This window comes from Bubalus kerabau, chromosome 11, assembly GCF_029407905.1.
Source record: "Bubalus kerabau isolate K-KA32 ecotype Philippines breed swamp buffalo chromosome 11, PCC_UOA_SB_1v2, whole genome shotgun sequence".
NCBI lineage: Eukaryota > Metazoa > Chordata > Mammalia > Artiodactyla > Bovidae > Bubalus > Bubalus kerabau.
The window spans coordinates 89,033,770-89,054,387 of NC_073634.1; the positions used below are offsets into that span (position 1 = coordinate 89,033,770).

The 20,618-nt window shown below is 49.0% G+C and overlaps 1 protein-coding gene across 4 annotated transcripts in view; it reads right to left on the reverse strand.

Moving 5' to 3' along the window:
- GREB1 (growth regulating estrogen receptor binding 1) overlaps positions 1–20,618 on the reverse strand; it is a 123,428-nt gene that overhangs the window by 51,413 nt on the left and 51,397 nt on the right. For all 4 annotated transcript variants that reach the window (XM_055540909.1, XM_055540908.1, XM_055540910.1 and 1 more), the window contains exons 2-7: positions 18,426–18,582; positions 13,030–13,149; positions 11,430–11,606; positions 3,649–3,831; positions 1,706–1,849; positions 210–338 (exon numbers count right to left, since the gene is read on the reverse strand). In XM_055540909.1, coding sequence (XP_055396884.1) covers positions 210–338; positions 1,706–1,849; positions 3,649–3,831; positions 11,430–11,606; positions 13,030–13,149; positions 18,426–18,582 — 910 coding nt within the window. The remainder of the gene's footprint in view (positions 1–209; positions 339–1,705; positions 1,850–3,648; positions 3,832–11,429; positions 11,607–13,029; positions 13,150–18,425; positions 18,583–20,618) is intronic.

Here is a 20,618-nt window from a genome sequence, read left to right on the forward strand (position 1 = left end):
AGAAGCCATGCGTCTCCCTACTCCCAGCACTGGGGGCTGGACACACTCCCAGAGACGCAGGAGGTGTCTGCTGATCCAGCCTGACTCTCATTCCAACTCCAGGAGCCTCAGGGGCCCCAGCGTGGCGGCTCCCCCATCCCCCACCCGCCACCACCTTGGTTCAGAGCAGAGCAAGGCCCCCCCACCCCGAATAGGACAGTCAAGGTTACCTAAGGCCGAAGGACGCGGCACTGCAGACAGGCGGTTCTTTACCAGCAGCTGGTGCTTCGGGGAATCTTTGCCGTTGAAAACAGCCGGACCCAGGGCTGCAGTTAGGGCGGGGTGATCAGAGGCTGGTCCTGAGAGCAGAGACAAAGAAGGGAGACCACGGGATGCTCAGGGAGTCCAACAAACAGGATATGGCTCTCCCTCCGTTTAACATATTAGCTTTCCACTGATGCAGCCTGTCAAGGGTCAGGACTCTTGACAGAGTGATTCTGTCCCCCCAGCCCCCCGAAAAAGCAGACACACACAGACATGCACACACACACATGCACACACGTGCACACACAGGACACATGCTCCCACACATGCTCCACTGAGCACTCCCCGTGAGAGAAGGGCCTGTGGGGGCCCCGGGATTCCAGGAGCGCCCCTGCACCTGCTCCACCCTCCTCCCACCCTAGCTCACCCTCCTGGATTCAGGGTCACGACAAACATGCTCAGGAAAGCAGTTGGGTTTGCCGTCGCCCAGGGCCAGGCTATACACAGGATCTGGGGCTCCCCGGGTCTCAGGAGGATTCTGGGGGCAATTGTGGGCTCTGCTCTAAGTCACCCACACGGGCCAGAATGATGTGGAAGGTACACCAGAGTCAGGAGGAGCACAGATCATCCCCTATGTTGAGGGGTTGAAGGGCGGGCTCTGAAACCAGATGACCCCTGTCTGAGCCCCACGCTGCCTCGAACTCGCTGTGCAACCTTCCTGAACATTACACCTCCTCCCCGTGCATCCACCTTCTCATCTAGAGGATGCAGGTAATATTAGAGCCGCTGTGAGGACGACGGGAGTTAACAACAGAAGTTTGCAAGCAGTAAGTATTTGCTATCTCTGTCATCACATTTAATTTTTATAATCACCCTGCAAATTAGACAGAAAAGATTCTCTCCAAGTGTACAGACGAGGAAACGGAGAGTCACAGAGTTAAAATGAGCTGCCCCCAATCTCTCAGCTAGGAGGCGGCAACGCTGGAATCGCACCCAGGTATTCTTCAGGCAGAAACACTGATCCCTGAAGCTGCCCAAGTGTGGCAGGCCCCAGGTGGCCCAGGCACAGAGAGGACGAGGGCAGATACCACGTGGAAGGAGGACAGGGGGCCTCTGGGGGGAGTGCATTCTCTGCTCATGTGCAGCCTCTTCGCTGTGGATGCTGAGCCACGTGCAGCAGGGGCCCAGGGCCCCTCAGCAGACCCCCCTGGGCAGGAGGACCCCCAACCACCAACCCCCCCCGCCAGAGCCCTTGGGAAGGAGGTTGCTGTCTACTTGCCATCAGCTGTCGTGCTTATCAGGTGTGTTTTGCATGGCCGAGGCCAAGTTCACGAAGCAGAAATACCAGCTATCAAACCCTACTGCCCGTGATAGCCTCGGTGAGCATCTTCGTGCCTCCATTTTTCAGTTGGGGAAACTAAAACCGACTCCTGGCACCTCCAGCACTGTGCCACCGCCTCACCTGCCTGCGGGGCTCCCAGCGGGGCGCTCGGGGCTGTCCCCGGACCGGGCTCGCCAGGGAAGGGGGCCAGCGGCCCAGAGCTGTCCAGCGGCGGGAACAGAGAGCTGGAGCACGCACCCATGGATGCCTGCCGGCTTCTGAACTCTGCGGAGAAGAGGCACGCATGACAGTCAGCTCCTGCTCCTCCCCAACAGCGACCGATGACTTCCGAGGCCAGAACCCGGCCGGTGGGAGAGCCAGGCATGGAGATAACCGCAAGGGCGCCAACGCCTTCCCCGTCGCTGCTCTGGTGCAGCTGGGGGGCTGGGGTGGGGGCCATTCCCCAGGCTCGGTCTCTGGGGAAGCCACCTGAGGGACAGTCCTCTTGCCAGCAGCAGGAGCAGTGGTCACCATTTGGGAAGAAGGGAAAAACACATGATGCAAACGAGAACTCCAAGTCCAAGGGACAAACAGCATTACGGGAAAAACAGATGATGCAAATGAGAGCTTCAAGTCCAAGGGACGAACAGCATTACTCAAAGGTGAAGGAACAGCTGGGCTTCTCTGGTGGCCCAGACAGAAAGAATCTGCCTTCAGTGTAGGAGACCCGGGTTCCATCCCTGGGTCTGAACAATCCCCCAGAGGACAGCATGGCAACCCACTCCAGTATTCTTTCCTGGGGAATTTCACAAAGGAGCCTGGCGGGCTGCAGTCCATGGGGTCTCAAAGAGTTGGACACGACTGAGCGACTAACACAACAATAACAACAAAGGAAGAGCTAGTACTTTCCTCCTCCCCCTAAATCACTCTCCATTGGGAAGATTACCTCCCAGTGAGGTATCAAAGCTGAGAGGGGCTTGGTCATAGCAAGTGATCAAGAACTCTTGGCTGGTCCCACAAGGGGAAGAACCACTTCCTCTCCAGGACCTACAAAATGACAGGCATGTATATAGTAGGAGCTCAAGAAATTATTGATGGATGTGGCAACCCACTCCAGTATTCTTGCCTGGGGAATTTCACAGACAGAGGAGCCCAGTGGGCTACAGTCCATAGAGTCGAAAAGAGTCGGACACGACTGAGCGACTGACCATGCGTGCAAGCAAGAAAAGGAGATGGGGAGGAGAGGAGTGATGGGAGGGGACAGGGGATGAATGCCTAGAACCAGCCCCTCCTGAAGCCTCTTTTTTCTACTCACAGAAGCTGGCTGGGATATTCCAGGTGACCAGAGAGCACTGACGCAGACAAGTGAGGGACAACAGGCTGCCTATCCTGGGTACCTCGCTGAGAACCCTTCTAGGACACGTCCCTCCACGGCTGGTTGATGGGAGAAGGGGCATCTCGGTGGGGTCTGGAAAATCCAGCCCCTCCCTCTGCCTCCAGAGCTGACTGCAGCCAGGAGGATACAGGGCAACAGAAGAGAAGGATGGAGGGAGGCCCTTCCTAAAGCTGGAGCCTGCTCTCTTCTGCCAGCCCCAGCCCCAGGAAACTGATCTTTTCTGTTCGTGGTTGACAGGACTGCAGGGCAGGGAGGGAAGCTATCTGGGCTGAGCTTTCTCTAAGTCAGGGCTTCGCAACTTCAGCACCATTGGCACCGGGCTGCACAATTCTCTGCAGAGGGCTGCCCTGGGCACTGTATCCTTGGCCTCCACCTATGAGATACCAGGGGCTCCCTGCAGTCATGATGGTCAACAGTGTCTTCAGACATCACCAAATATCCCTGGGGGACAGAATCACCCCTGGTTGAGAATCTTGCCCCAGATACTTATCACAAGAAGACACCGCACCGTGCGGCCCTGTGTCAGCTTTCAAAGCGCCCATACAATTAGACTGACACTATAAACTGGACGCCTGGAGGGCAAAATTGCATTTTGATTTTGCAGAGCAGTCTCGGCCCAGAGTCGGGCCAACAGGCTCCTGGCTGGCCTGGAGGTGCCCCCTTCATATGGCCCACAAAGCTTGCTCACCTGAGCCTTTCCAGCAAATGAGAGGCCCTTTGGTCAGAGCCCCCTGGGCGTTGCGGACCAGGTAGTATTTCAAATGTTTCTGCTTCTTGGGCTGCGTGGTCAGCTTCAGATTGATGTGATTGGAGAACTCCGTGAAGTAACAGAAGCCCTTCTTGCCACAGCCGACACAATTCCCAGAGAAACCTGGGGGGAGGAAACAAACCAGGATTGTCCCCACCTGACACCCAAGACCCCTCCAAGTGAACCATCGTTCACTAGGCATTCACGTCCTGAACCATCAGCCAGAGAAGTCCAAGGGGCAAAGGTAGCTGCCAGCTCACACTCGTCCAGGGGTCAAGATGACCTTGACACAAACAAAAAACCTTGACCAAAGAGACGCTGGGTCGTAGAGACGAGCCCAGGCAAGCATGGAAGATGGCACTTGCTTCGGGGCATATTTAAAGCCTATGCATCCTATGGGACAGAACCGTCCCATTCATCTGTCCACACTGAGCACCTGCAATAATTTGGTTTGTCCACATGGTCTTTGGGCTTCTCAGATGGTGCTTGTGGTAAAGAAACCGCCTGCCAACGCAAGAGACATGAGATGCAGGTTCAATCCCTGGGCCAGGAAGATCCCCTGGAGGGGATCATGACAACCCACTCCAGTGTTCTTACCTGGAAAATCTCACGGACAGAGGAGCCTCATAGGCTATAGTCCATAGGGTTACAAAAGAGTCAGACACGACTTAGTGAATAAACAATAAATGTTTATACTGTAGTCTAACACATGAATTAAGGGATTATTTAATATTTGAGCATCACCAGCAGAAATAAAGTGACTATATTCTGTGTATGTAATATGCACACAAAATGTTTCTAGTTGGTGGGGATGGAGGTGGGGGGAAGAGCTTTGATTAAAGTATAAGTAAGTACAAGTCTTAAGTACTTGAAATTATGTTTCCCAGGTGGCTCAGGGGTAACAAACTCTCCTGCCAAGGCAGGAGACGCAGGTTCGACCCTGGGTGGCGACGATCCCCTGGAGAAGGAAATGGCAACCCATTCCATATTCTTGCCTAGAGAATCCCATGGATAGAGGAGCCTGGCGGGCTGTAGCCCATAGCATCGCAGAGAGTTGGACAGGACTCAAGTGACTTAGCACAAACACACTATGGTCTTCAGTGCCAGCCAATCATAGAATCTCAAAGCAATTAAACCACTGAGACTGGATACACTGAGAGCCCTCTTGAGAGTCCAAAATTCCCTCCAGGAATCAAGGAAGTAGACCCCACGAGTTGCAGAAATCAAGTACTTCATCACGTGTGGCCAGGATCGTGGCGAGTGAAATCTGGGCCCAACAGCCATGGTGAAGCCTCTCATCTAGAAGGTGACTGCTTGTATTAGTTCCTGCTGCCCGAGGCCAGGGGAGCCTTTCTGGGAGATGACAGAGCTTAACTCTGAGGCTCTGCAGAGGATGCCTTCCAGAGGTGATGACAAAACCACCTCTTCAGTTCAGTTCAGTTCAGTAGCTCAGTTGTGTCCGACTCCCTGCGACCCCATGGACTGCAGCACACCAGGCCTCCCTGTCTATCGCCAACTCCCAGAGTTTACTCAAACTCACGCCCATCGAGTCAGTGATGCCATCCAACCATCTCATCCTCTGTCGTCCCCTTCTCCTCCTGCCCTCAATCCTTCCCAGTATCAGGGTCTTTTCAAATGAGTCAGCTCTTCACATCAGGTGGCCAAAGCATTGGAGTTTCACCTCTTATGAACTATTAAAATCCAGAGAACATGCTTGAAAGACTTAAACTGTGAAGTCCATTCAAGCCGGAATCAATAGAACTGTTGGTTAATACAAGAAAAACGTGATGGTTTAGCTTTTGTACCTGGTAGACTGTTCTGCTTTAAGCTCACTGTCTCACAAAGGCCTTCCCTATGACCTTGCCTCACTCACTGGTATATCTGGTTTCTATGAAACAAAGTCCTTTGGTAGGAGAGACCCTGAAGCTGAGACTAATTTGTTTTATCTTATCCTCTGGCTGACAAGTTTACAAAGGGCATCTTGATATAGGCCAGAAGGGCCAAGCAGTTCTGTGAGTAAGCCCTGCTTTTAAAGGGGACAGTCCTGAGGCCTCTGACTACTACTGTTAGTGAAGGTTCAAAACATTTCCCCATAGAGAAAGAAGATGCCTATATTGCAGAAATATGAGGGACTTTATTTTCTCAGGCTCCAAAATCACTGCGGACAGTGACTGCAGTCATGAAATGAAAAGACACTTGCTCCTGGAAGAAAAGCTATGACCAACCTAGACACCATATGAAAAAGCAGAGACATCACTTTGCTGACAAAGGTCCAAATCGTCAAAGCTATAGTTTTTCCAGTAGTCATGAACAGATGCGAAAGTCGGACCACAAACAAGGTTTAGCACTGAAGAATCGGTGCTTTCGCATTGTGATATTGAAGGAGACTCTTGAGAGTTTCGTGGACTGCAAGCAGATCAAACCAGTCAATGCTAAAGGAAATTATCCCTAAATATTCGTTAGAAGAACTGATGCTGAAGCTGAAGCTCCAATCCTTTGGCCACCTGACGCGAAGAGCTGACTCATTGGAAAAGACCCTGATGCTGGGAGAGACTGAAGGTGGGAAGAGAAGGGGATGACAGAGGATGAGATGGTTAGATAGCATCACTGACTCAATAGACATGAATCTGAGCAAACTCTGGGAAAGAGTGAAGGACAGGGGAACCTGGCATGCTGTAGTCCATAGGGTCACAAAGAGTCAGACATGACTTAGTGGCCGAACAACAAACATTACAGAAACCTGGATTATCTGCTCTATTGCAAGCAAGTTTAATATTCCTTAAAAGGCATTAGAAATAAGGACAAATCTCTCAGTCTAAGAAGGCAGACACAGGTTAGTTTTTCCTTCCAGACTCCTATCCCCTCTGTACTGAATAGATTAAGGTACTAAAAAAATGCCAACTCTGTGCTTTATGTTCACTTGTTGTTAGAGGGACATAAAGGAAACTGACATGCAGAGAAAACCAATGGTGTTCTTGCCATTCACTGTCGCCCAGACGAAGCACCCAGCTGAACTCATGCAACCACCAGTTGGTCAGGACAGCTAAACCTTCCATGGGGAAACCTGAGACTCAGAGGGATTAAGTGGTTGTCCAGGGCAGATCCAAAGAGTGACGCATTCAATTCTAGTATGAGAACAGAGTGTGGATGCACAAGCATGCCCTCCAGGGCTGCCCCCAATGCCTACCACCCCCATTTCTGCTTTATCTCCCATCCCTCCTACTGCTATGCCGGACTTTATATTGCTGACAGCCCTTATAACTTCTTCCTCAGTGTTGCTGCTAAGCTGCTACGTCACTTCAGTCGTGTCCGACTCTGTGCGACCCCATAGATGGCAGCCCACCAGGCTCCCCCGTCCCTGGGATTCCCCAGGCAAGAACACTGGAGTGGATTGCCATTTCCTTCTCTGATGCATGAAAGTAAAAAGTGAAAGTGAAGCTGCTCAGTCGTATCCGACTCTTAGCGACCCCATGGACTGCAGCCTACCAGGCTCCTCCATTCATGGGATTTTCTAGGCAAGAGTACTGGAGTGGGGTGCCACAATGTTAGCGTTATTAAAATCTGTATTTTTCCTTATAACCATCCCCATCCTTCCACAGGACCAGGAGCATGTATGTCCACGGGGAGGTATGGGTTGTATCTGTGTGCATTAGTGTGCGTATACAAACCAGTGCCCAGCACAGGAGAGACAGTCAGCAAACACTGGGAGGGAAGGAGGAGAGAGGAGATAAAACAATTAGCAGAGCAAACACTTAGCCTCTCTGCACACACTTTGATGTGCTTTTGTTTTCTAATGTTTTCATGTTTCTAATGCTTCCTAGTTTATAATCTAATTTTTTATTTTTTCTTTTGTCTCCAACCTGGGAACCTTGAGCAGCTCAACTGCCATCCAAGAATGAGGCCCCGAGAAACCTTCCAAGCTCCCAGGAAGGGATCCTGACTCTGAGGTCAAACAAAAGATGATGAGAAAGAAACAGAACTGCAAATCCAAGGATGCTCCCAGCACCTCACCAAGGCCAGCACTGCCATCCCTTCCCAGAAACGGCTAAACGGGTTACAGGCCTTTGTCCGACGACAAATGTGGGCTGTGGGACCACGGCTCCGTTCCAGAGGCAGGGAGGGAGGGCCACAAACCAGAAGGGGCTCCTCCATGGTTCAGAAATCAAAGTGGAAACGCTGGCCCTCCCAGGGCAGTAAGAACAGGCATACCTCATTCTATCGCGCATGCCTCTGTTTCTTCATATCTCAGTGCTAGGTAGTAACACACCCACCACACTCACTCACTCACTCCATTTTAACTCCAACAGTCATTAGCACATGAGAAGTAAAGTGGCTGCTATTTAGGTTCATTTGCTGCTGCTGTCTTTCTCCAACTGGTAATCCACCCATTTTTCAGGACCCAAGTGCGTTGCCGGTGACACCCTCTGAGACACTCTCATCCCAGAAGTCAAGGCATCCTTGGGGATCCCACAGCATCTTAAGCCCTCGGTGGGAGCCTGTTGCCCAGAGATTTCCCAGAATTTTGATTTCTGTGGCTGTGCATGTGGATCTCTGAGGAAGTCTTGGTTGGCCTGTGTCCTTCCACAGCCCTGAGCTTCCAGGAAGGACCAAGTGCCACTTGGCTTTGGGGCCTCAGTCTGAACTTAAAGTCCACCTTCAGTTACTTATTACTATGAATAATAATAAACGCATAATTATTTGCCTGCTAGATGAACAAACGGCTCATTTACTCTCATCTCAGAAATGAACATTCCAGCTGTAATAGATGGAAGCTTCCCAGGTGGTACTAGCGGAAAAGAACCCGCCAGCCAATGCAGAAGACGTAAGAGACGCGGGTTGGATCCCTGGGTCAGGAAGATTCCCCTGGAGGTGGGCATGGCAACCCACTCCAGTATTCTTGCCGGGAGAATCCCACGGACAGAGGAGCTTGGTAGGCTACGGTGCATGGGGTCGCAAAGAGTCGGACACAAAAAATGGGGTCGCAAAGAGTCGGACACAACTAAAGCAACTTAGCAAGCACATGCACAGCTGTAATAGATGGTTTCTTCTCCTTTGTCTTAGCCATCAGCTAGTTTCGATGAATTACTATCAAACAACTGGAACACACACCTACATTTTAGTCTTTTCGCTTTCACAGACCGAAATCTCTCAGTTGATTCAAAGTCACTAAAACCAGCACTACTTTCTCTATAAATTATGGGGGGTGGGGTGGCGGGGGTTTAAAGCTGTTACTTTCTCCTAAGATACTCCAGAGCCTCCCCTTTATAGGTCACTAAAAAGTGCTGAGCCCCGGCCCCAGAGGGGTGCTGGGCCACCGTGCCCTGTGCAGCCATCAGGGTTAATTGCAGGAAACCTAAACAGTGCTAAGTGTGCACGCTGAGAGTATAAAGTTATTTTAAAAGAAGAAAGCATGGGTTATTACCAGCCGGCCCTTGTTACCCACCTCCGATGGCTTTTTGGCAAGCAATTAACAAAGACCCCACTTCCTCTACGCTCCCCGCCCGAGGGGCTGAAGCTGTTCCCAGGCCGGTGGTGAATGAACTGAAAGATTCTTGCCTCTGCATTTCGAGACATAGAGCCTCCTAGATTTACTGCCCTCGCAATTCCTTTACAGTCACAAAGGGGAGGAATTCAGGCCAGATCAAACGCTAACCAAGTCACCAGTCTGTCTTCCCCACTCATTCTGTCCTGAGCAGCCTTGATAATAAGCAAATTCACTCTGAGATGCAATGACTCAGAAGCGATGAGCTTCCTTGGTGGAGTAAATTTCCTGGATTATTCTTGCTTTCAAAACTGGTTACAATAAACCCATAGACCCGCCTTAAGAAAGAACTGGCCAAAACCTTTTCTCCCGCTGGTCATTGCCTCAGAGTCGTGCCTGTCCTTGCACTGAGCAGTCATCTGCTAGGTTTCAGAGTGTACACACCGTCATGTCCCCCAGCCCCCGTGGCAGGAACCATTTCTTTTTCTTCTCTGGGTCAAGCCTTGCTGTCCCACCTCCATCCTTCAGTCCTTTGCACAGAGACTCACCTTCAGTCCTTCGCACAGAGACTCAGACATAAAATGTCCTCAATAAATATCCACTAAAGTGTGTAGGAGATCCAACCAGTCCATCCTAAAGGAAATCAGTCCTGAATATTCATTGGAAGGACTGACGCTGAAGCTGAAACTCCAATACTTGGGCCACCTAATACAAAGAACTGACTCATTGGAAAAGACCCTGACGCTGGGAAAGATTGAAGACGGGAGGAGAAGGGGACGACAGAGGATGAGAGGGTTGGATGGCATCACTGACTCAATGGACATGAGTTTGAGTAAACTCTGGGAGTTGGTGATGGACAGGGAGGCCTGGTGTGCTGCAGTCCATGGGGTTGCAAAAGAGTCAGACACAACTGAGCAAGTGAACTGAACTGAAAGTGTTTTTACCTACCCAGATTTGGGAACATATCAAGTGTAAAACTGAGGTTTAAATGTTTGTCCACTGGGAAAGCACAGAAGGAATTGGGGCCACAGGAGAAGTTTAACCTAGAAGTTTTTCCCATAAACTCTCAAGATCAAACTTGTTTCTGCCATGAACATTATTTCTGAGGCTACATCTCAACTAGACAGATCATTACCAACCCTCCTGTCTGCCCAGCTCTCCTGCCAAGAAGACACCAGGCCAGGTGAGGGGCCATGTGGAAAGCACTTGCCTACTCTCTGGACGAGGACATGGAGGCCCAGGGTCACACAGCAGCCTGTAGTCAGACACGGGGCTGGAGCCAGCTCGCTGAGCTCTCGGTCCAAACCTCATGTCTCCCCCGATTTTGCTTCACTTAGGGGGGTGTGCTGAGCACAGGGTCAGCATTCAGTAAGAGCTCAATAAATGTTTGAACCAACAGGAGACAGGCTTGGTACGGCTTGGCCTCGACTTGCACTGACATTGGGGATTCCATGGGCCAGCGGTGGTTCCAAAGGTCAAAACCACAGCTTCCCTAGGCTGACCCTAACCCACTGAGTGACTGTGGGGTGCAGTAGTTAAAGGTACCATACGGAACCAGGAAGACCTGAGTCTGAATCCTGGCCACATTCTTTTACTCAGGCACCCTCAGGCAAGTTCATTAACAGGTCCAAGACGATCTTGACTGGTAAGAGGCAAAAGGTAAAGCAAAGAAGAGAACGGTAGAGGGTGCCGGGCAGTCACTTGGAACAGGACTGTCCTGGTCAGGGGGACACACGCTCAGCCTTATTCTCCTCCTGCCACACGTCTGCTGGCCTCCGAGAGCATCTCGGATGGGGTCTGGATTACATTCCCAACTCAGGTAGGCACTTAGGAAAGTTCTGATGAACACATTTACCAAAAAAAGTAGTACTAACTGATAAGCTTTCTATAGGAAAGTTGTCACATTTTATTTTTACACTATTCATTTATTTTTTGGCCATGCTACACAGTATCATGTAGTTCCCCAACCAGGGATCAAACTCGCATCCCCTGCACTGAAGTACAGATTATTAATCCCCAGACCACCAGGGAAAGCTCCAGGTAGTCACATTTTAAAACAAATCTCATTTGCATTCCATTCCACAAAGAAATATGCCACAGAATGAGGAATGAATGGGGTTGTGGGATGTGCTGATGAAGAGGCCCAAAGGTGGCCTGTCTTCCAAGAGGACCAGTGGCCCTCCTTGTCCCCACCCATCATGCAGCCTGAGCTGTAGAGCAGAGCCCAGGAGGAACTCACCAAGAAGGGCGTTGTGTCCGTTGTCATCCGGCAGGAACCTCTTGTCCACGGCACACACCAGGAGATGGTCAGGCAGGCTGGGGGACTTGGCACCCACCAGGAGGAAGCCCGCAGGGATGTCGATGGGCTCACTGGAGATGGAAACCAGACGCAGGTCCTTCCCGGCCTGGCAGAACCCTAGGAGGGATGGATAGGGCTCACACGCCGTCCAGCGAGTGCCCCCACACAACCAGGATCCACGCGGGCAAAGCAGGAAAACAGTCTGGATTTTGTCAGCAACCACCCTCACCCCTGGACCGGGCTGACTCTGAAATTAATTCTGAGAACATTATTAGGTATGTTATCCTTACATGCGCTTCACTTGCCAGTTACCATGATTCACAACAATAAAGTGACTGGGCAGAATAAAAAAATAAAATAAATAAAAGTAATTCTGAGAGATCAAATTGTAACCATCATCATTCATGACACTTAACTACTTGCTGTATTTATGACTACTGGTGTTACCGTACAATACACATACATGAATGTACAAATGAAGGTCAACTGGAGAAATGGGTAGACAAGTGATGGTAAATTAAAATGTGGATGAAAAATCCATAAGGGACTGTGAGTAATTTGATGTCTTTTCCATCCTGCACTTATCGTATATGAGACACAGGCCAAGGGCAGGAATTCAGGCTGACGACCTGGTAATGATGGTCTCAGAGAAGTCACATCAGCAGAGGGGAACTCTATGCACTTGAACTTTTTGTATTTCAGAGCGTTTAAACGTCTGTGCGCGTGCTAAGTCGCTTCAGTCAAGTCTGACTCTTTGCGACCCCATGCACTGTAGCCCGCCAGGCTCCTCTGTCCATGGGATTCTCCAGGCAATAATACTGGAGTGGGTTGCCATGCACTCCTCCAGGGGACTTCCCAACCCAGGATTCAAACCCTTGTCTCTTTACAGATGTTTTACGACTAGTGCTACTTGGGAAGCCCTTAAACATGCTTCTTATTTTTAAATTAAGTGTCCAGAAATACTTAGGGAAAAAAGGAAGAAGAGAGAAATAGCCAAGATTTATCTGGATGGACCTTTTCTGGGAATCTCTCTCCCCAAAGGCACAAGTGGCACCATGCCCTGTGTTTTCCCATCTTTAATGACCAACAGGGATGACATGGGCTAATGTGAACTCTGAGACCCCGAGGCCTTCCCTGCAAACCCGTAAGATATTTATACCTTAGTAAGATTCTCCTCCAGGGACATCTGCTTTACCATTTTCAAGGCACTGGCTCCTAGTTCTCCCATCTGCTCCTGGGCAAAGCAGGAAGCAGGAAGTAGCACCCACTGTGTGAGACACTGAGTGGGAAAAGCCCTGGAAGGCTTTCATTTGATCATCTTTGGGCAGGTGGTCCTGCCCCTAATTTGCAGACAGGGAAATCGAGGCTCAGAGAAGTTAAGTCATTTACTCAAAGTTTCTGAGCGGGGTGGGGAGGGCCACGATGGAGCCAGGTCTGACTCTCAAGTATGGGGTGGTTCCCTTTCATCCATCATCTTGGGGACATGGGCTCAGCTCACAGCTGGGGGGTTTCTCAGCGCACAGCCCGGCGGGCATCTCACCGTCCGTGGTGCAGCATCCTTCAGGCGGGGGGTGCATCTGGTAGGGGTTTGGGGGACAGTTCTGTTCCAGCCCCCCATCCCCTTCCTCTTCCTCTTCTTCATTGTCCACTCGGCTTCCACCTAGACGTGGAATAGGGGAGTGATGACCAAGGCAGAAGTAAGTACACAGTGAGCCCCAGTTAGTTAGAAATTAACCAGTCCTCAGAGACACGCTGTTTAAGCCGAGCACTATCACCCTTCTTCACTAGGGACGAGGGTCGAGGCTCACTCAGACCGGATGTCTTTCCCAAGGTCACAGACTCTGGCTCCAAGCCTGGCCTTATGACTTCAAATACACGTCCACATCCCCTCCCAGCGCTCACAGCTGCACATATCTGCATGAGCAACAGAGCTCGGTATGTATACAGTTGCTGACAAGGACCGACTATAAAGTCTGCACACAGTAGGCACTCCAATAACAGCTATGTGGGAGGAACCACAGTGTAACCCAGGGACCATTTTACAGGTAAGGAAACTGAGGTTTAGAGAGACCCAGTGATTCAACCACCTGCTAAGCAGCACAGCCAGCCTGTTCCCAGCTGTATCTGGTGCCCAAGCTGCTGTCCTTGTCGTAAACTGCATCACTTGGTTTAGAACCTGAAATACAGTGTGAACGGCCTTTACGTTGAATAAGACAGGAGTCAAACTATATGCTGTTATTTATCCCCAAGGGAAAACTAGATGTATACATTATTAGAAATATAAACACACCAGAAGTTGTCACACACACAAAACAGACCAGCACGGGGTCAGGCCCTCTCAGCAACTTTATGACTATAGGAAACTTTTCAAGTGAAATAGTACTTTAGGACTAATGGCAAATGTGGAACGGGCCAGGAGAGCCAGCAATTGGCCAGGGAAACCCCACTCTCCTCGTGCGTGCTCTCCATCTCCGCAGCAGAGGAGCTGGCCTTCCCCACGTGGTCAGCTCCTGGGGCCCGGGGGTGCTGCTGTTATTCAGGAATTCAGGCCCCAAGCAGAATGTCTCACACACACAGAGGCAGCACTCAGGAAACCATTGAGTTAGCCAAAAAGTTTGTTCCTGTTTTTTTCCATATCATTGTAATTCCCAACTGTTTGGAGTATACACAGAGGGCGCGCGCATGTGCGCGTGGGGCACACACACACACATACCCCTTATTTACCCAGCCTGCTAGAGAAAAAGGGTTTCACATCAGTGAGTTTTCAAACTTCTTTTAAGAGATGTTTTGGGTAAAAAGTCTTTCTCAAATTGCCTATCTTTAAATGTCATTTAATAAATAGCACCCAGATTTCTTCACACAATAGGGCTGCTACAAACATCCTTAGATACCCGAGGCCAGGGACAGCTGCTTCTTTCTTTTCTGTGTCTCCTGTCTCTTCCCCTCATGCCAGCCCCTTTGCTGCCATTTCTTCTACTCTCACCTCCCTTGGCTCTCAACCCATCCATTCAGTGCGTGACGTGTTTTCCAGTTAATGACGAAATCACGCGCAACAGAAAAACAGACTAGGAATCTGGGAACTCCAGTTTTAGTCCCTGGACCTGCCATTGTCTGTGTGGCCTCAGGAAAGTTACTTAACCTCTCTGGGCGTCAAATCCTGCCTCTTTAAGATGAGGTGGTTATAGAAGCCCACCTTGAGCTGTGACAGTCTCCGGGGGAAACACGGCCCTCAGCATTGCACAGAACATTCCAAGGGTGATTTAACCAGTACAGCGGGCTGGGAGCATAACCTCAGGGTGGTCACCACTTTAAAGATGTTAGTCACTCAGTCGCGTCCGACTCCTTGTGACCCCACAGACTGTAGCCCGCCAGGCTCCTCTGTCCATGGGATTCTCCAGGCAAGAATATTGGAGTAGGTAGTCATTCCCTTCTCCAGGGATCTTCCTGGAGAAGACCCAGGTTTGATCCCTAGGTCTCCTGCATTGCAGGCAGATTCTTTACCATCTGAGCCACCAGGGAAGCCCTATTTTAAAGGTGCCGGAAGGACAAGAGGCAGAAGAAACTGAACATTTCATGCCAGTCCAGGCCCATGACCTTGGGAAGGTCACAGCAGGAAGTAAGCAAGAATTCCTGGTGTCTCCCTCCCTCTAGGACTGGAGGACACAGAGGTGGTGGGGAGACTGTAAAAAGATTACCCAGGAAGAACACAAAGGGAGTTGAAGGGATAAACACCAGAGCCTCTTTCAGACGCTTCCTTCCTGACACTAAATGCAGGCGTGGTTGGTTTTAGCAGAAGGTATAGAGTCATGCCCAGACCCCAGGTGCCACCCATGCAGCATGGTCCCCACGGGGGCTCAAACCACCCTTTAGCCGCCTACGGAGTGGGTGGCTTGGAAGGCTCTGCAAAATCAAGATTAGTCTGTGAACCAGGGACTCACCTCCAGGGGCTCAGCAGGGGGACAGCAAAGAGCCAACAATTAGAGTGAAAAGGGGAAAGAAAGCCAGGCTTTCGGAGCTCGGAGGGCACGCACAGGAATGTCTGCACGTTTATTCTGTTCAACCAAAAAGAGCAGGAATGCAGACTCTCGGAAAGAATGAAAGAGGAGGGTCTTAAGCCTCCGAAAGTCAAAGAAAGGGCTCAAAATCCAGTGGCTGCCAAGAATCCGCTTTCTGCTAAGAAAGCGGGATTAAAGGTCAAAGGTCTACATCAGACATTCCAGGGTCTTTGATGGAATCTGTCAGCCAGCAGCAAGCCTGAGGAGACTTCCTAACCAGGGCCAGACTAAACCAGACTATTTACCAAGGTCTTCTGGCAGAATGAGGGCTTTAAAATGGCCTTAGACAAAACCAATTGGACTGGGAGCTTAGGATCTTAAAACTCAACCATGGGTATCCAGAGATGTCAGGACAGCACTTCACCCCATGGTGTATGAAAGTATTGATGTTTTAGAATAAGTTTTGTTTTCTTTACATGAGAAGAAACTGTATGACGTTCTAAGTGGGTGGGACGACAGGAATGTACCTGTTATCTTGCTTAATAAACACTTATCCCAAATTCGAAGGGTGTATTTGTTTGGTTTGCTTGGCCTTCCTTTAAAAAAAAAAAAAAATAACACATAAAAGGTTTCTCCCCTGTTAGGAAAGGTCATACCCCTAATTTGGAGAACAAAGTAACAGGGCCCCTCTGAACTGCCCTTGCAAATAGAGAAAATGTTAACAGATCTAGGGGTGTTTGGGATACCAGCGCCCTGGTCATAAAAAGCATCCTTAATGTTACTGTCTGAGGAAGGACAGCAATAAGATAAGAGATCCCGACAGAGAGACAGACAGACCAAACAAACCCTGTGCACCACGTTCTATGATGCAGAAACCAGGGGCTCAAGCTGAGTGCTCGACTGATAGGGACATTTAGCAAATCGACCATCTCCTCCTTTTCGCCAACTCCCCTCCCCACACCTCCCAGCGCTGCTGCTGCTGCTGCTGCTAAGTCGCTTCAGTCGTGTCCGACTCTGTGCGACCCCAGAGACGCAGCCCACCAGGCTCCCCCGTCCCTGGGATTCTCCAGGCAAGAACACTGGAGTGGGTTGCCATTTCCTTCTCCAATGCATGAAAGTGAAAAAATAAAGTGAAGTCGCTCAGTCGTATCCGACTCCTAGCGACCCCATGGACTGCAGCCCACCAGGCCCCTCCATCCATGGGATTTTCCAGGCAAGAGTAATGGGGTGCCATTGCCTTCTCCACCTCCCAGCGCTAGAGAAACAAAATCCGGGAGGGTCTCTCTATGCTGCTTGCCAGACAAATGGGAAAATGATAGAGAGGGCCTGAGCTGGTTTTCGTATCATAAACGAGAAGGGCCGACCATAAGTACTTATCATGAGTACCACTGTTCATTTACCATTAGCAGCTAAGCCTTTCGATACTGTAAGAAGTTAACAATGATCATTTAATACATATTTCACAAGTTTTGCAGCTAGTCAAAAACATGGACTGTAAAAGATGCCCCAGTTATTCCTCAAATGCCCCCCAGTGTCACAGTAAAACTTCCTGGGCCAGAAATCATTGGTACTTTGATGTGAATGGCAGAGAACCCTTGGGTTTCCTGACTCCTGCTTTTGACCACAATCTACTTTCTCTCAGACCCAGAGCCAGTTCCTTTAGGTCCTTAGCTGTTGCTATTTGCAAGATTAATTTTGTAAAAACGCTTTAAAGACTGACACAGGAAAGCCTCCCTCCTAGAGAGGGATGATCAGATATCAGATATTGTGCCTCATTTTCCCTTAGAAAATGCAACCGTCCCCAGCTCACCTTCCCCACACCCACCTTGCACACACAACCATACACACACAGGGACACAGGCACACACCATGACCACCCTAAGACAGGACCTGGTACACTGCAGGCTTCCTTAATTAGTTCATCTTTGTTGTAAACCACAGCCGTTTTTCACTTCAAAAGCTAAGCGAAGTCTGCAGGTAACTTCAAGTGGAAGACAAGTGACAAAAACGACTTCTTCAGCAATAAATAAGGGGGTGGGGCAACTTTGGACATGAAGATACATGACTATAAAAAATACAAACTGAAGACTGAAAAATACAACCAGTTTATTCTCTGGATAATTAAATAAACCCCAAACTTATCCCCATGCCCAAAGATAATTTATTGCTGGCACACATTAAACTCATAAAGGTTTATTCTTGGCTTTTAACAGTTTCTAGAGGGCTCTCATCGGAGAAGGCAATGGCACCCCACTCCAGTACTGTTGCCCGGAAAATCCCATGGATGGAGGAGCCTGCTAGGCTGCAGTCCAGGGGGTCGCTAAGAGTCGGACACGACTGAGAGACTTCACTTTCACTTTCCACTTTCATGCATTGGAGAAGGAAATGGCAACCCACTCCAGTGTTCTTGCCTGGAGAATCCCAGGGACAGAGAAGCCTGGTGGGCTGCAGTCCATGGGGTCGCACAGACTCGGACACGACTGAAGCGACTTAGTAGTAGTAGTAGTAGAGGGCTCCCATAACTGCTAGCACATGGAAAAGTACTTACACTCCTTTGCAAAGATAGGGCCACAAATCACAGAGGAAATATATATATATATATATAAAACTGAGGGTCAAAAATATGTTAAAATGTCTTATTTATCCAAGTCAGACCATCAAAACCTTTCATGAGCATAAGTAACAACCAATTGAGAACAAGTTAACACCGGCCTTTCTTTCTCCTACTAGTCCAATGAATCATCTCATTCCTTGCAACTTTATGGCTGAGACTTAAATTTGAGTTTTAGCCAAGTACGGACGCACATGCAACTTTCTGTTTCCTAATAATTCCATTCTGCCAGACCCAACAGTTGCTCACCAAGTGGAAGAGGAAAGAGTTTCAAGTCCCATCTTGAACATTCCTGTACACGGTAGAGAAGGGCACAGACACATCTCCTACCTTCTAGAGCGGAAAGCTGCTGCTCTGCTTCCAGGTACAACTGGGAGAAGATGGGCCTGGGTACCAGGCTGTTGGAGCGCAGGGAGGCCTCGATGGAGTTGTGCAGGACCTCCTCGAACCGCGTGGTCTTCAGCTGTCCAGCGTACGAGTTTCCCATCTTCAAAAGAGACAGAGGATACTTCTGTTTAAAATGGCATTTCAGTTGCGGTTAAAAAGCCTGATCCCCCGAGCATGAAGCCCAAAGGTAGAAGAGATCCGGGCTGCCAGGAGGGGAGGGCCCAGTATCCCCTGCTCAGCCAAGAGGAGGAGCGGGTGGCTTTCAGGGACTGCTCCTGCCGGGCAATTACAGGAAGTTATATAAGTAACAGCTTTCCCTAATTTAGCACTCAGCAGAGTCTGACACCTCTTAGGAGATTTTACTAGAAACTGGCTCTTAGTCGTCCACAGGTTTCACAGCAACGCCCCCAGCTTCTCCCTGAGAGGTGATTCTGCTTTTGAGAGACCCCAGACAAAAATGATGCTTTCTTCTCCTTGACTTGCAGAAGAATAGCCCTGCGCCACTTTCTGTGTGTGACGGCAGCCGACAACGCTGCAATCCATGACAACCAGTCCCCGATTTCAGGATCACCGGACCCGGCCTCCGCTCACCTTCTCAGGAGGAAGGTTAGCAGATTGCCCATCACGGCCTCCTCTGCTAAAAGGCCAAATAGGAACATTCTTGCTTTACAGTGTTTACTACTTTATCGTGGTGTCCATTAGACAAGTAATACAGAATTACATCTGGAAATCTGGGAATTACAGAAGAGGGTGGAAAACCAGGAGGAAAATCATTGCGTCCATGCCCCAAGATAATCAATGTGATTTTTTTTTTTTTGGTAGCAGCTTAAGATCTAATTCACTTGCCATCCCATTCACCTGCTACACATAAAACAGATAAACAATAAGGTCCGACCATAAAGTTCCTACCAGGAACTATAAATAACAATATCTTGTAATGAACTATAATGGAAAAGAATATGAAAAAGAACATATATATGTATAACTGAATCACTTTGCTATACACCAGAAACTAACACAATGCTGTAAATAAATTATACTTCAATTTTTTAAGGGTAAAAATACATGGTTTTTAGTATACTCACATGTGGTACACGCATCACACAACTGATGTTAGAACACTGTTCTCACCCCCAAAAGAAACCTCATACCCTTTAGCTGTCACCCCCAAGTCCCCGATCCCCCAGCCCTAGCCAGCCACCTGATGTCTGTAGACACACGATAATAGAATCATATAGTATGTGGTCCTTCCTTCCATCAGGCAGTGTCTGCACCCTGCCTCTGTGTTGAGCACCTGTCAGTACTCCGTTCTCTCTGATACTCTGATGTACTCCTTGCAGACTTAATTCCCTGGGAAACAGGACGGACATGGAAGGCTGTATCCACATGGCTCTATCACGCTATGATAAACTTTTTGATTCTGCTCTTCACATTTGACATAAACATTTCCGCCAATCCTCTTACAAAGGCTGTCAGAACCATTTTAATGGTTGCATCGCATTCCCTGAGGGAAGGTTCAGATACTCGTTCAGACATTTCTCTGGGATCAGACATGTGGTTAAATCTCTATATTTAGTCCTGGCCAAGAACTGGCATTTAAATGTATATTCCTTTCTAATGTGTTCTGCTTATTTTCTATTTCATTTAGTTTTTTGTTTAGATCGCCCTGTTTCCTTTTAGTTTAATGTGTTGTACTTTTTACCAAACTTCTTCTTAAAATGACTACTTTATCCTCATCTTTATTTTCCATATGACTGCTTTGATAGTGAAGATATTTAAGGCTATACGTTTTCCCCTGAGTGCTTCTTATGCTGGGACCCTTAGGTTTCGTGTAAAGAGGTCCCCTTTCATTTCTTTTTGGATAGTTTATGATCTCCCTTTTCCCTTTTTGACCCAGTAGTTATCCAGAAATGTAGGTTTAATTTCTAAACAGTCAAAATTTGAGAGGAAGAAGGATTAGCCTTATATTATGCATTTCTAATTTTCATTGGATAATCACAACCGTGGCCTTTAAAAACTACTTTTAAAATTTGTTAAGGGTTACTTTTAGACAGATGCTGGATGGATTTTTACAAATCTGCTATCATATAAGAAAAGATAAACTCTCTTGAAGGGATGAAAACAGATTATTCAACT